Source organism: Garra rufa, chromosome 10, assembly GCF_049309525.1.
Source record: "Garra rufa chromosome 10, GarRuf1.0, whole genome shotgun sequence".
NCBI lineage: Eukaryota > Metazoa > Chordata > Actinopteri > Cypriniformes > Cyprinidae > Garra > Garra rufa.
The window spans coordinates 43,548,131-43,563,454 of record NC_133370.1 but is presented as its reverse complement, the minus strand read 5'-3'; the positions used below and the strand labels follow the sequence as shown (position 1 = coordinate 43,563,454).

The window sequence follows — 15,324 nt, the reverse complement described above, 5'->3', positions numbered from 1 at the left end:
ACGTGATCATTTATCAGGTACAGCAGGGCTTTCACTTATTGTGTCCAAAATGTTATAGTTCTAGACCAGGGGTGCTCAACCCTGTTCCTGGAGATCTATACCTGCAGACTTTTGTTCCAGCCCTGCTCCAACACAGCTGTCTGTAATTATCAAGGGCTACCTAAAAGATTAATTAGCTGGTTCAGGTGTGTTTGATTAGGGTTGGAGCTGAACTTTGTAGGATTGTAGATCTCCAGGAATAGGGTTGGGCACCCCTGTTCTAGACTATTTAGAAATGTACAACAATATTTAAAAGTCTGGGGTTTGTAAATTGATGTTATTACGGAATTTCACGCTCACCAAGACTGCATTTATTCAATCAAAATATAGTAAAAACAGTACTATTTTGATACATTTTAAATGTAAAATTTAAATCGGAAACATTTTAAATTACATTTCTGCTGCTTTGTGAAAACTGTCATCAATTCTTTGATAAATTGAAACAGAAATCTTGTATTTTCATGCCACTACTTTAGTCCATTGGCTGAGACTGATTTTAACTACACACCCCTACATTTATGATCAGGAAATATTAATGTGTCACTCTCTCTCATAGCTACATGGTAAGTACATCATTTTGAGGTAAATGTGTTCAAAAATATATAAAATTGTCACTACCGAAACTGTATCTTTGCTTTTTTTGGGGTGTTATCCCATAAAATTGTCATTGTTTCGTTTTATTATTTAATCAAAATAGAGTAAAAACAGTACTATTTTGATCAATTTTAAATGTAACATCTAATTTTGAAACATTTTAAATTACATTTTAAAACAGTTCTGCTGCTTTGTGAAAACTGTCATCAATTCTTTGATGAATTGAAACAGAAATCTTGCATTTTCATGTCACTACTGAAACGGTGCATGTTTTAGTCCATTGGCTGAGACTTTAACTACACCCCTACATTTATGTTTAGGAAATAATTATTCTCTCTCTCATAGCTACATGGTAAGTAGATAGGCCCCATCACTTTGAGGTAAATGCAAAAGTATATAAAATTGTCACTACCAAAACATTTGGTGAAGTTTCGGTAGTGACATCTTTGTTTTTTTTGGGTGTTATCCCATGAAATTGTCACTACAGAAACAGCCACGACCAAAACATGTCATCACTGCTTTGTCTTTTTTGTTTATTTAATCAAAATATAGTAAAAACAGTACTATTTTGATACATTTTAAATGTAAAATTTCAATTCGAAACATTTTAAATTACATTTTAAAACAGTTCAGCTGCTTTATAAAAACTATCATCAATTCTTAGATGAATTGAAACTGAAATCTTGCATTTTCACGCCACTACTGAAACAGTGTATGTTTTAGTCCATTGGCTGAGACTGATTTTAACTACACCCCTACATTTATGTTTAGGAAATAGTTATGTGTTTCTCTCTCTCATAGCTACATGGTAAGTAGACAGGCCATATCATTTTGAGGTAAATGTGTTCAAAAGTACATAAAACTGTAACTACTAAAACATTTGGTGGAGTTTCGGTAGTGACATCTTTGTTTTTTTTGGGGGGTGTTATCCCATAAAATTGTCACTACTGAAACAGTAATGACCAAAACATGTCATCACTGCTTAGTTTTTTTTTATTTAATCAAAATATAGTAAAAACAGTACTATTTTGATATTTTTTTGAAACATTTTAAGGGGGTCTTTGGGTGCAAAACTAACTTTTCCATGTTGTTTGAACATTAATGTGTGTTGGTAGTTTATGCACACAAACACCCTACAATGATAAAAATCCACCCAGTGGTTTTTTTAATCTTTAAAAGTAATATCCCCTTTTTAAAATCAGGTCATTCTCAGCTTCTTGTTGTTGTGACGAAACACAGTTGATTGACATGAGCGTCTTACTTTAGACCCGCCCTCACCGAGCTGAAACAGTCCGAATACGATCGCCATTGTGTGACTCAGGTGCAGAGGAAGACTCTAATTGAGCGATTGAGGTGTTCTGTTGTTGGATGTAATAATGAACATAGCAGTCGTCATTTACTCCCGACATCTGTGCCGCTGAAGACGCAGAGGTTTTATGTTACTGTCATTTTTAAAAGGAAAGCACCGATCCCGATCTACATATGCGTCTATGTTCGTGTGAATCATTCGTGATGCAGCTTCATCCACAGCAGAAGTAAGTATAAGGGTTTTTTATGCATCTTTGCAAATTACCTTTCTTAATAATGTGCTTGTTGGCAAGTTTCGCCGATAAACACGGCTAAACGCGGCTAAAGTAAACATTACAGCTCCTAATCCCTCAGGAGAGAGGGGCGGGGCGAGCAGAGCTCATTCGCATTTAAAGGGCCAGTGCGATAAAATGATCTGATATTTTGCAGAGCTGATTTGGACAAGGTAAAAGGGTGGGTTTTTTACACTATTGAGAATTTTTAACCAAAGTATTTTAGAGACTTTTCATTAAGACCCTAAAGAATCATATGAACTTGTGGAAAATGGGCATCCGATGACCCCTTTAAAATTACATTTTAAAACTGTTCTGCTGCTTTGTGAAAACTGTCATTAATTATTTGATGAATTGAAATCTTTTGTAACATTATAAATGCCTTTACTATCACTTTTGATTAATTTAAAAAAAAATCCTCACAGAATAAAAAGTTATTTTAAAAAAAGAATTTGGTGCTTCAGAAATGTGTTCAAAGAAACAGAATTAATTTAATTATACAAAAGTATTAATTTCTTTAAAACAAAATCAGTAACACTTTACAATAAGGTTCTTTAGTGAACATTAGTTAACCACATTAGTTAACATGAACTAATAATGAACTGCACTTATACAGCATTTATTAATGTTTGTGCATGTTAATTGCAAAATTTACTAATACAACTATCGTTAATGAAAATTAGTAAATACAGTAACAAATGTATTGCTCATGGTTAGTTCATGTTAGTTAGTACATTAACTAATGTTTGACTAATGAACCTTATTGTAAAGTGTTACCAAAAAATTTGGAAGGGAGTGTACATATTTTTTGTCTTGCCCAAATGAACACATTACTAAACCATGATTCATTCTCCATGACACATTCTGGAATTCATTCACAAATGGTTTTAATACTGATTCAAAGGGCATGGTGCAAGTCATTGTAAGACATGACTAACTTGAGTCTAGTGCCAGAGATTCCCGCTTTGGACCTCTTCTCCAGAATGATACACCCACCAAAGCCACAAGAGAAACATCTTTGAATCATTTTGTCCTCTCTCATGAGTCATCTGTGAATATCTGAGAATGTATCATTGCTAAACCAACTCACATGAGGGTTCAAAGATGGTGGCGAGCCACTAAATATGCAAAACGTATCATTAAATTCTCAAAATTCTTGGTCTCATACTGTTCGTATCGTTCTAAATTCTGTTTAATAGTCAGAATGTAACAGCATATTATAACCACACTGTGAGACTGAACAAATACGAAAAATGAGGCAAAAAATAATAATAATAAAATCTATCTAGCTATCTATAGGACATTAAACAGAAGTCATCCAAATTGCTGTCCCACAACTAAAAAACATTTAAAAAGCATATAAGAATTCAAATCTTATCTTCTATTATCTATTGAATCCCACAATAATATTTAAAATATCAGTAAGCTTCATTAGAAACACTTTCAGTAACCCTTAAATTTCAACTTATGAAAATACAGATATTGAAATAACTTTTGCATTTTATTCCATTGTTGTTTATATATATATATATATATATATATATATATATATTAGTGGTGGGCCGTTATCGGCGTTAACGTGCTGCGTTAACGCGAAACTCTTATCGTGCGATAAAAAAAATATCGCCGTTAATCTATTCTCATATTTGGGTTGGGAGCTGGGTCTAAACTACGCAAGCTATGATGACTTTCACCTTGATAGTTTAACGCGGATGTATACCGAATATGGTCACGCGTTAAAGTCTCCTCCGCCAAAACACAGACAGGATCGCGTCGTCCTCCATTCATGAAAACCGAATCTATTATAGCGCCAAATGCCACGTAAATTCGTCGTTTTTTGGATTCATAAATCTAATGTTGGTCAGTCACTTAATTCAAATCGCGATATGGACTAGTGTATGTGAAAACTGAAATGCAAAAAGACCGTTTTAATATGAATCTGAAATGTTCCGTTTGCCTAGCTGTATGTATGCATGGCGGAGACGAGCTTTTACTACACGCATACTGAAACACACGTGACGCTCCCGGTAATTTTTGCCATTTTCATCTCACATGAACAGATAAACTCAATCTCCCAAACTGATGTAAGTGTCACTTTTACCGTTTCATTTGAGAAAACTAGCATCATATCATACCAAAGAGTATAGATCATACTGTATGACACAGAAACTTCACGGCAACCTGTCAAAATAAAAGTACGGTGTAACATGTAATGGGCTGGGTAGGTGTTGACGTTAAAAAAACCCACAATCTAATAGGGAGAAAAAAAATTTCAGTGTTAGTTAGTTAGTAAACACAAGTACATCTAATTGAACAATTTATTTTCATCAACAAATTATCATAGAACAGCTTTATGAGCTTTATGATCCATTCTCAAAGACTTTAAGTCATTATTTGGGTAGCACACATATTCTGAATGCCTTCAGCAGAATTCAAATTAGCCATTTTAATCTAGATTAATCTAGATTAATTCCAAGATTTAATCTAGATTAAAAAAATTAATCTATGCCCACCCCTAATATATATATATATATTTTTTTTTTGTAAATTATGAATTTTTTTTTTTTTTAATCTGCCCTGTATTTTCATGTCTCTACCAAAACAGTGCATGTTTTAGTCCATTGGCTGAGACTGATTTTAATTAAACCCCTACATTTATGATCAGGAAATATTTATGTGTCACTATCTCTCTCATAGCTACATAGTGACTAGACAGGCCCCATCATTTGGAGGTGAATGTGTTCAAAAGTATGAAAAATCTGTGTGTAACCTTAAGGAACATCACTACCAAACACCATTTTTATATAATTAAATGCACTTTTTTTAGGAGTTATTCCATAACAGTTTGGTGTACAACTGTTTAGAACTGTGCTAGTTAACCATGTGCTAATTAGCATCTTTGAGCTAGCTTCAAAGTATCTAAAATTGTCACTACCGAAACAGACAGGACCAAAACATTTGGTGATGTTTTGGTAGTGACATCTTTCTTTTTTTGGGTATCATCCCATAAAATTGTCACTACCGTGACAGTCACAACCAAAACATGTCATCATTGTTTCGGTAGTAACAAAAGGGAACAAATAATACTCATATATGGGGGAAATACACAAAATGTCAGTACAATTTTTAGTATTTTAGTAGTGCTTTAGTATGTGGGTTAAAATTTGTTTATGCGATGTGGTTGCTACCAAAAAATTATGGTCACGACCGAAACATGGGATGTTTTGTCAAAGATAAAGTATATTAAATTATCAACTAAGATGTTATGATAGTGTTTGTTTCAATGTATATTCAAACTAAAGAATCCTTAATCAGTTTGATCAACTTTTTGCCTTAGGGTTAGGGTTAAAATTTTTAAAATTTTATTCAAAATACAGCAAATCTCAAAATTCACACTTGAAATATTGTTAAAATTGTAATCGTTACTGATTTAATTCTGAAAACTTTTTTATAAAATAAAAGAAAAATTATATATTTACAAGGAAGATGTAAAAGAAAATCTTAATAGGTCAATATAACCCTTCTAATTAAATTATTATTACTGTGTTTTGATAGTGACAAATCTGGGGAGACGACAAATATTCCAAACTTTCTGAAAATACAATATGAGAATTAACTGCACAATTACTAGAAATGTGTACATAGGTTATTGTATGACTTCCATACATATAAAATTTGTGGAAATTTTTTTTTCCAACTCTGACTTTGAACCAATGAAGAATGGCCATATGTACATGTTGTGTGTACAAGATTTTCACATTTTAGAGCACAGTAGAGAAAAATACATCATGTGTTGTCACTGCTTTCATTACACAAAGCAGTAATGAGCTGTCAACGGATGACTGATTATCTCATGTGTTTTTAAAATGAATTTTTCTACGTTATTTAGAAAACTAAAGTGTATTCTTTGTAATGCACATCCCAAATGGCAAATAGGTTTTGCAATTGTCAGATAATTCATTTGAATTGTTGTTTTACATTATTTCTGTATATATAGTTATATTAGTTACTAAAAATTGTAACTGGATATCATTTGAAGGCCTCTGAATCAAATCAAATCATAATCGTATTGCATCATGCTCTTCGGTATGGCAAATATTGTACGTCAGATTGTTTCATGATGAAATGTCTGTTTTACACCCCTTTGCTTTAATAAATTTTATCAGCAAAAAAACATTGCTATGTATTTCCAGAAAAAAATCCAAAACATTGCCCAAAACAATGCTGCATTTATCATTTTGACAAAAAGTAGGGACAAAGCTGTTTTTTTTTCTTAAACCTCTTTCTCATACATTTATATTGCTTTTCCTTTTCCTAAATCCAATAAATTTGAATCTATATGAAGTATTGTGTTATGGTCTGAGGAAAGCTGGCTTTACAGATTGTAAGAGATACACAAAAACTATGAGATGAAAATCAAATCAAACGGTGCATCTATAAATAAATTTCACCAAGATGGATTTCAAAGCGAACGTGCTATTTTCCGACCTAATATCAGGTAAAGATCAAATGTGACCCTGGACCACAAAACCAGTCTTAAGTAACATGGATATATTAGCCACAATATCCAACAATACATTGTGTAGGTCAAAATTGTATTTTTTTCTTTTATGCCAAAAATCATTGGGATATTAAGATTATGTTCCATCAAAAAATATTTTGCAAATTTCCTACCATAAATATTTCAAAGCTTCATTTTTAAATAGTAATACGCATTTCTAAGAACTTAATTTGGACAACTTTAAAAGCGATTTTCTCAATATTTTGATATTTTTGCACCATCAGATTCTAGTTTTTCCAAATAGCTGTATCTCGACCAAATATTGTCCTATCCTATCAAACCATACATCAATAGAAAGCTTATTTATTCAATCTCAATACAAAAATTACCCTTATGACTGGTTTTGTGATCCAGGGTCACAAATACTCAATAAATGTAGTTATTCATCCACCTAAATGTCCTGTGGTACATAAACCTGTGATTAAATCATTCAAGGGAATGATTATTTCATTCTTATTCCACTCATTACCACTGCAGAATGTGTCAAACATGCTTTAATAAAAGCCTATCTTTCCCTAAAGATACACCTTCTCATTCAGAATACTACACTACAACATTTGGACCTTTGAAGCGATGCTTCCCAAACAGGATCTCTCTCACTGTCCTGAGCTTTTGTTGTAGGTGTGTGAGTGAGAGACAGACACATTAACACAGGTGTGTCAGCAATAACTAATTCACACCATCACCGACATTTCGCGTCTAGGCGTCTCGCCATTCTATTCTACCTCACAGGCAATACACATTTGTAGCCTATCACACACACACGCATAAAATATAAATGATATTCATTGAACTGGTGTGGAAACGCTTTTATTTCGCGTTTCGCCGGCTTATAATACAGGGAAAACGTGGATGAAGTTCAATAGCGTTTGGAGGTTGAAATGAATATCGAATATCTGGGCTTTCATCACATTCATAATGTCACCCAAGAGGCATGACACCCGTCTGGACCTCGAAAGAAAGCAATTTTAGAATTCCGCGGACAAATGAAACATTGTAACATTCAGAGCATGACGTATTAGTTCGAAAAATGACGTACTGGCTTCAAACACATTTGCCGTCGATACATTGACGCTGCTTGACCTGCAATATGCTATTAGATGCCGTAAAACCAGACTGGTTTCTAACAATCTTTGAGGCGATGTTTTGACCATTGAGTTATTATCTATTTTTTAAAGATCTGTCTCCATCCATCGTAGCGAAAGCGGCACGTCTCTGACACACCCTCCGAAAGTGAATTCGTGCATTGTGTGCATCAGCCTTTAACAAGGCAAATATCATCCGAATACAAATGCTCAGCATTCATGTTAAATGAAGATATCACGCCTCGATGTGCCCTCGTACGCGTTTTGATGAGGATCCTCCGTAACGCTACAAATGCAGTGCTCGCATTTCAATCACATCCACACTGATTCAGACAATACATGAAAGGAGAAGGCAATTTCTTCAATCCGTACCTGCACATAATTGTTCTCGCAATATTCCGCGACCCTTGAAAGGTTCTGGTAGCTCTCCACAAGGGCTCTTTTTCCAGCCGGGATTTCTTCCTCTAACAACATTTGTAGCTCTGCCATCTTACATCCCTCTGCATTACTCTTCTCCCCCTCTTTCATTGAAACCAGCGGAGCTTCACTCTCCGACAGGAGGTCCCTCGCCTGGCATTGTGGGATTCCCGTTGGCTCCTCTTTTTCAGCAGGTCGACAATTCTCAACGTAGCGCTTCACGCACTGTGCTGTGATTGGCTGCTCGGCTCTGAGAATACGTTATGAGCCAATAGGAGAGGAGTACGATTCCCTCAGCGATGAGAAATACCACGATTTTCTACAACAGCAATTCTGACTATGTTTTTTTCAGTTAACACGCTAAAGACATTAAGTATACACCGCTGTTTTAAGTTCGGATGTATGTTTTGAAGATAATAATAGGCTTTTCGTAAAATAATTGTATAATTGTATAATGCTATACCGTGATGATAATAATAAACAAATATTGGTATAATAAGATATATAATAATATTGCGACAATAAGTTGTAAACAACACAAACACTATGCTTCTTAAGCACTACAGTTGATGTACAGTCATTTACAACCTAAAAACGCCTACAGCCGTACAACTAAAAAGCTAAAAGGCGATTAAATACCCTGATATTTATCTAACGGAGCCGATTTTGTTAAAAATAAAATAAAAAATAAAACTATAGTATATTCTGAATTTATATATTCTGAATTTTCAAAAACTGTATAAGTCTATCCAGTAATTTAATAGGTGCTGGACAGCTCCTTGCTAAAAATCTCAGCACGAGCAAAAGCCGTTTAAATATCCTTTCGCAATGCATTATGGATCATGTAGGCTAAATGCGGGCTACATTCTATTCATCACTATTGAGTCTGGCGCCATTGGAAACTACATCACCCAACCTGCATTCGTTTCAGTTAATACCTAGGACGCACTGAGCAGTTTTTTCAGGTGGATGAAACAGAGGAGGTGAGTAGTTATATTGTTTTATATGTGGTGTCTTGCTTTTTGTTATTTAGTTTAGTTGTTCAGTGTAAAATTTCGTTTTTAAAGAATTTACACAGTGATTTCTTAGTTTGGCGATAGGTTTAAAGGTTAATTACTCAACCTGATATTAAACTAATTAACTGAACGTGTCAAAAAAAGTACTAAGTCTATATTTAAATTATTAACGTGGTGTGCTTTTGAATTCATGTCTGTTGATTAAATGTTTATGCATTTTCTGACATTCGTCAGTCATGAGGTAGACCTGTCCATGATATGAACGGCAATGGAAGATCCCAAATCTATTCAGAGGAGGTTTGAAGCGGCTGTTAAAGTGATTCGAAGTTTACCTGAAGATGGTAATACCTCTATATATATCAGTGTCAAGTATTGAACTACAAGGTTTATTTTTAAATAACAATAAAAATATCTTTCTGTAACCATTCTTTCCTTATTTCACACAGGCTCCTATGATCTGTCAGATGATATGCTGGTTATGTTCTACAGTTACTACAAACAAGCTACGATAGGGCCATGTAACACCCCAAAACCAAACTCTTGGGATCCTCTTGGCAAAGCTAAATGGTAAATATCATCCACTAAAATGTGATTTTGAAATGTTTATATTTAAATAATATGCATATTAAACCCAAACAAACATGTGTTGTTTCCAGGGAGGCATGGAAAGCCTTGGGAAACATGTCAAAGGACCAAGCCATGATGGAATATGTTGAGGAAATACAGCTGGTTGGTTGTTATATAGATTGTAGAGATGAAGCTTTCTTATATTGAGCTATCAATAAAAATAGTTTAAACCAGAAACAATCAAATCATTGTATCATAGATAATAGAAACCATCCCAGTCACAGACAAGATGGCAGAATTAATGGACGCTCTTGATCCGTTTTATGAGATGGTGGAAGATGATGATGATGATGATGATAACAAAGATGATGTGGCTAGTAAAGCGGCACACTTATCCACAGGTACTTCATTTAAAAGCATTTAAAATCCTCAACCATAATATTCATCCTTATCTGAGTCTATTTTATATTTTGAAACAGGAAGCATTAATGCTGAAAAAGCCTTTGATGATGCTGCTGAGAAAGTGGTGGAAAGTCAAATGAATGGAGAAAATCTAGAAGGTGAAATGGAGATGGAGGAGAGGAGAAAAGGTACCGCAGTAACTTTGTAACTTTATATTGTAAAATTAACAAGACAGAGACCTGAAATGATTCATACCACTGTATTTTTTAGGAGTTCTCAGCTCTTTTCTATTCTGCAGACTCAAGCACATTTGCCGCAGGGAGAGGAGGATTATCAGTGTTTAATAGAAGTGAGAAGAACAGCATGTCCTCCTCAACCGACGACACTCATAGTTCTCTGAACTCGGAGGAGGAAGAAGAGGAATTGGCTTATGGTACAGTTTTTTGTTTTTTGGTTCCATAGCTATATGGTTTAGCCCGGTTTAATACAAGCTTTGATTTTGCACTCTGATTAAAAAAAGATTTAGCAGTCATTTAATAAAATTTCATTGGCAGATAAAGTAAACAGCGTGGCTGTTATAATCTGTGTGTGAAAAATATTATTTGATGACATCATTCTCACCAAATATGACACAGATGACTCAGACGATGAGATGTACAGTGACTCAATGGAAAATCCAGCAACACAAGAGAAGGTACAGTCTCCAGTTATGTTTTCAATTCTTTCACAGGTACCATAAAAATAAAAAAATATTACATATACACTACCAGTCAAAAGTTTTTGAACAGTAAGATTTTGCTGTTCAAAACATGAATTATTATTATTATTTTTATTATCAATATTTAAAACAGTTGAGTAAATTTTTTTCAGTATTCTTTCATTAATAGAAAGATCCATAGATCAGCATTTGTCTGAAATAAAAAGGTTTCGTAACATTATACACTATACCATTCAAAAGCTTTGTGTCAGTATAATTTCTTTTTTTGTAGGAAAAGAAATTAACACTTTTATTTAGCAAGGATGCTTCAAATTGATCGAAAATGATGAAAAAGACATTTATAATTTACAATTCTTTTACGGGCACCTTAAAAATAAAAAATATATAAATATATACACTACCAGTCAAAAGTTTTTCAACAGTAAGGTTTGTAAGTTTTTAAAAAAGTCTCTTCTGCTCACCAAGCCTGCATTTATTTGATCCAAGATACAGCAAACCTGTAAAATTTTGAAATATTTGTATTATATAATATCATTTTTCTATTTGAATATATTTTAAAATGTAACTTATTCCTATGATTTCAAAGCTGAATTTTTAGCATCATTACTTCAGTCACATGATCCTTCAGAAATCATTCTAATATTCTGATTTGCTGCTAAAAAAAACATTTATTATTATTATTATTATTATTATTATTATTATTATGATTATTATTATTATAATGTTGAAAACAGCTGAGTATATTTTTTCAGGTTTCTTTGATGAATAGAAAGTTCAGAAGAACAGCATTTTTCTGAAATATAATTTTTTTTTTTAAACAACATCACTTTTAAACAATTTAAAGCATCCTTGCTAAATAAAAGTATTAATTTCTATAATTTCTTTCCACCAAGAAAAAAATAGGTTTTGAATGGTATAGTGTATAATGTTATAAAAGCATTTTATTTCAGATTTTGTCTGTAATATAGAAGTTTTATTATGTTTTACATTTTTTTTTAAATGTATTGCAGTAATTTTATGGCTCATGCTGAAAAATTTTGTTTGTTAACAAAGTGTCTTTTGCTCACCAAGGCTGCATTTATTTGATCAAAAATACAGTAAAACAATTAAAAGTTCTGTTTTCTACTTGAATGTATTTTAATGTAATTTATTCCTGTTATCAAAGATGAATTTTCAGCATCATTATTCCACTCTTCAGTGTCACATGATCCTTCAGAAATCATTTTAATATGCTGATTTTCTGTTTAAGAAACATTTCTTATTATTATCAACAGCTGTGGAAACTGTGATACATTTTTTTTCAGGATTTTTTGATAAATAGAATGTTCAAATGAACAGCATTTATTTGAAATAAAAAGCTTTTGTAACAATATAAAAGTTATTTTATATTATTGCAGAAAAGCAGTACATATGAATAATTGGAACTACAAAAAGAACTAAAAAAACAACTAAAACTATAGGCTTAAATATGATTTTTTTTTATGATATGTTTTGGTGAGATTCACTCTATAGTAAAATACAGGGTGGGCCATTTATATGGATACACCTTAATAAAATGGGAATGGTTGGTGATATTAACGTCCTGTTTGTGGCACATTAGTATATGTGAGGGGGCAAACTTTTCAAGATACTAATGTGCCACAAACAGGGCGTTAATATCACCAACCATTCCCATTTTATTAAGGTGTATCCATATAAATGGCCCACCCTGTATATAATCTTTCAATGCTCTTAGTAATAAGCTAATCAAACACATTGACTTGTTGACTTCAGTATTCACACAAACCCTTGAAACAGCAGTCATTAATGTGATGTATAAGCTGGGTTGCGTCCATAGAATCCATCATACTATGAGTTCACTCCGATGCATCATACATCACCAGAGATTTGGAAGTGTTAAGTTATTCTTGGCAAAAAAACAAAGTATGACTTTAAAATCCTTGGCAAAAACATGGATTAAGTGACATCAACTGCAGTCCATCAGCAGATACTTAGTACAAGGATAGGCTTGTGACATTTTTGGACAGAAAGAGAGAAAGAGTTTATTTGTTTGTCATGTCATGTCAGAGCGATATAAATGGGAGTATGCAATGCTTTCCCTAGGGTTCGGGAGTTCCCAGGGTCCATTTGGCAGATGTGAGCGTGGCTGGGGCCAACGTGCAACAAGGGGGAAACAGAGAGCCTCAGTGTGGGAGTCAGGATGGAAAACCACAGGGAGTTACACCCCCCGTCCCCCACCCACCGACACTTGGACCGGTCCGAACTGACAGAATCTCAGCAGGCACTGGAAGAGGTTGGGCTTGAGTCAGTGTTTGAATAAGTCTTGAGCACAATGACGTCAACAAGCATTAATGTGATCAACAAGCCAATTTTCCACCAGCATTTGTATAAACTTACAATGCAAGTGAAAACCATTATACTTCAGTTAGGAATCATTTCCTAATAAGGCAAGACTCTATTACTATTGCATCATGGCACTTATTGTGGGTTATATTAATATTAATTTCCTTTCATCACTATGAGCTTGGTTTGATACTTTAACAAGAAAAAAATCACACTTTAGATACTTTTAACCCTGTAAAGCCTGACATATGAAATTATAGTAAGAAATATATTTTTTATTGAACCTAAAAGAAGAATGGTTCATATATTAAGGGGAGACACTGCAGGCAAAAACAGTTTTCATGCACCTGTCAAGTTTGAGATTTTGGGATTTTTGGTGTTTCATAAAGTGTTTTTTTTTTCATACTAGTGGAAAGAAAACATCCAGAAGACAGTGTTAAGTGTTTATTTTATAGCACTTTATATATTTGTGTCAAAGGATTTAAATTACAATCCTTATTTTTAAAGGCCATTTTCTCAAAATGAGTTTTTTCTCCTACACTGAGATATAAATCTCCACTTCAGTAGCACTTACACACACCAAACTTAACATTTTTATTCCAGTCTATATTCTGAAGGTTTATACAAAGGGATTTGTTCATATATAATTAGCTTGATTTTATACAACATTTTATTCCCCTAAAACTGGTAAAACTGGTTTTCTCTCTGTTCTAAGTTTTTTTTCTGAATTATGGAGTGACAATATGAGATATATCCCCTCTGTAAAAACATTTGACTCTAATATGTCAAAAAAATTAAACAAGATTTTTGAAACTGACTTCATCCAGTGTTTAGATTTCTGTACTAGAAATGTATGCATCATTCATCATTTGCATATTTAAACCTAACATTTCAGAAAACTTGTAATACAAAAAATGTTTGCAATTATCAATCTACTCAATCAACTGGGTAAGGTGATAACTATTCGGTTTTTTTTTACCCTATTTACCTGCAGTGTCTCACCTTAATACATAAAAATCTGTAAAATTGCAAAAAAAATTATCAGATATATTTAATACAACTGGATTTTATGGCTCATACAGTAAGATTCTGTGAGAATATGGAGCTTGTACATCAGGAGGGAAAAAGCCTTAAAGGATTTGCTCACACAAAAATAAAAATTCTGTAATTAATTACTTAGTCTTATGTTGTTCCAAACCTATAAATTAGGGATGCACCGATCCGTATCGGCCGATCACTTGCGCGTTTTGTCAGTAAAGCCGGTTCTGTAATCAGCGGTAAATGCCATCAGGTGCGTGATTTCACGTTGAGCTGTATATACTACACACAGCCGTTGTTCACTGAAGAGCTGCGCACTTTCACACTGATAATGAACATTGATTTGCGCAGCTCGTCGGTAAACAACGGCTGTGTGTAGTATATACGGCTCAACGTGAAATCACGCACCTGATCGCATTTACCGCTGATTACAGAACCGGCTTTACTGACAAAACGCGCAAGCATGATCGGCCGATTCGTATCGGTGCATCCCTACTATAAATTATTTGATATTTTTGATGAAATCAGAGAGCTTTCTGATCCTGCATAGACTGTAACGCAACTGACACGTTCAAGGCCCAGAAAGGTAGTAAGGACATCGGTAAAATAGTCCTTGTGACATCAGTGGTTCAACCCTAATTTTATAAAGCTATGAGAATATGTTTTGTTTGCAAAGAAAACAAAAAGAACAACTTTATTCAACAAAGTCTTACAGGTTTAGAATGACAAGGGAAAGTAATTAATGACAATTTTCATTTTTTGATTTTATTCAAACTGTGCAAAAATGTTAATTATTTTACTAAAATAAGAGGGATCATACAAAATACATGTTATTTTTTATTTAGTATTTGTCATGATCGGGGCTGTGGGTCTCCCCTCAGCCTCCTGAGGTCGCTGTTCACACTGCACTTCTGATAGCATTCACCTGTCCTTGTCGTTAACACTGATTCACTCACATCTGTTC

At 33.6% G+C, this 15,324-nt stretch overlaps 2 protein-coding genes across 11 annotated transcripts in view; one reads left to right on the top strand and one right to left on the bottom strand.

Annotated features, from left to right (window-relative positions):
* Positions 1 to 9,023, bottom strand: part of abi1b (abl-interactor 1b) — a 41,457-nt gene extending 32,434 nt beyond the window's left edge. For 7 of the 10 annotated variants that reach the window (XM_073849839.1, XM_073849846.1, XM_073849840.1 and 4 more), the window contains exon 1: positions 8,232 to 9,023. In XM_073849839.1, the coding sequence (XP_073705940.1) occupies positions 8,232 to 8,387 (156 nt within the window). In that variant the 5' untranslated portion in view covers positions 8,388 to 9,023. The remainder of the gene's footprint in view (positions 1 to 8,231) is intronic. The other 3 variants (XM_073849842.1, XM_073849843.1, XM_073849844.1) reach the window with 1 other exon arrangement.
* A 183-nt stretch (positions 9,024 to 9,206) lies between these two features.
* On the top strand, positions 9,207 to 13,283 carry acbd5b (acyl-CoA binding domain containing 5b). The gene is made up of 9 exons (XM_073849469.1): positions 9,207 to 9,259; positions 9,527 to 9,633; positions 9,739 to 9,859; positions 9,949 to 10,021; positions 10,119 to 10,260; positions 10,339 to 10,449; positions 10,560 to 10,694; positions 10,897 to 10,955; positions 13,083 to 13,283. The coding sequence occupies exons 2-9, from the start codon at positions 9,561 to 9,563 to the stop codon at positions 13,281 to 13,283; spliced, it is 915 nt and encodes a 304-aa protein (XP_073705570.1). The 5' UTR covers positions 9,207 to 9,259; positions 9,527 to 9,560.
* Positions 13,284 to 15,324: the final 2,041 nt, after the last annotated feature.

Coding starts and splice junctions, on each gene's coding strand:
- acbd5b (XM_073849469.1), top strand. CDS start 9,561: ATGGAAGATCCCAAATCTATTCAGAGGAGGTTTGAAGCGGCTGTTAAA. Junction 9,634..9,738: donor TCGAAGTTTACCTGAAGATG/GTAATACCTCTA, acceptor TATTTCACACAG/GCTCCTATGATCTGTCAGAT. Junction 10,022..10,118: donor ATGTTGAGGAAATACAGCTG/GTTGGTTGTTAT, acceptor ATTGTATCATAG/ATAATAGAAACCATCCCAGT.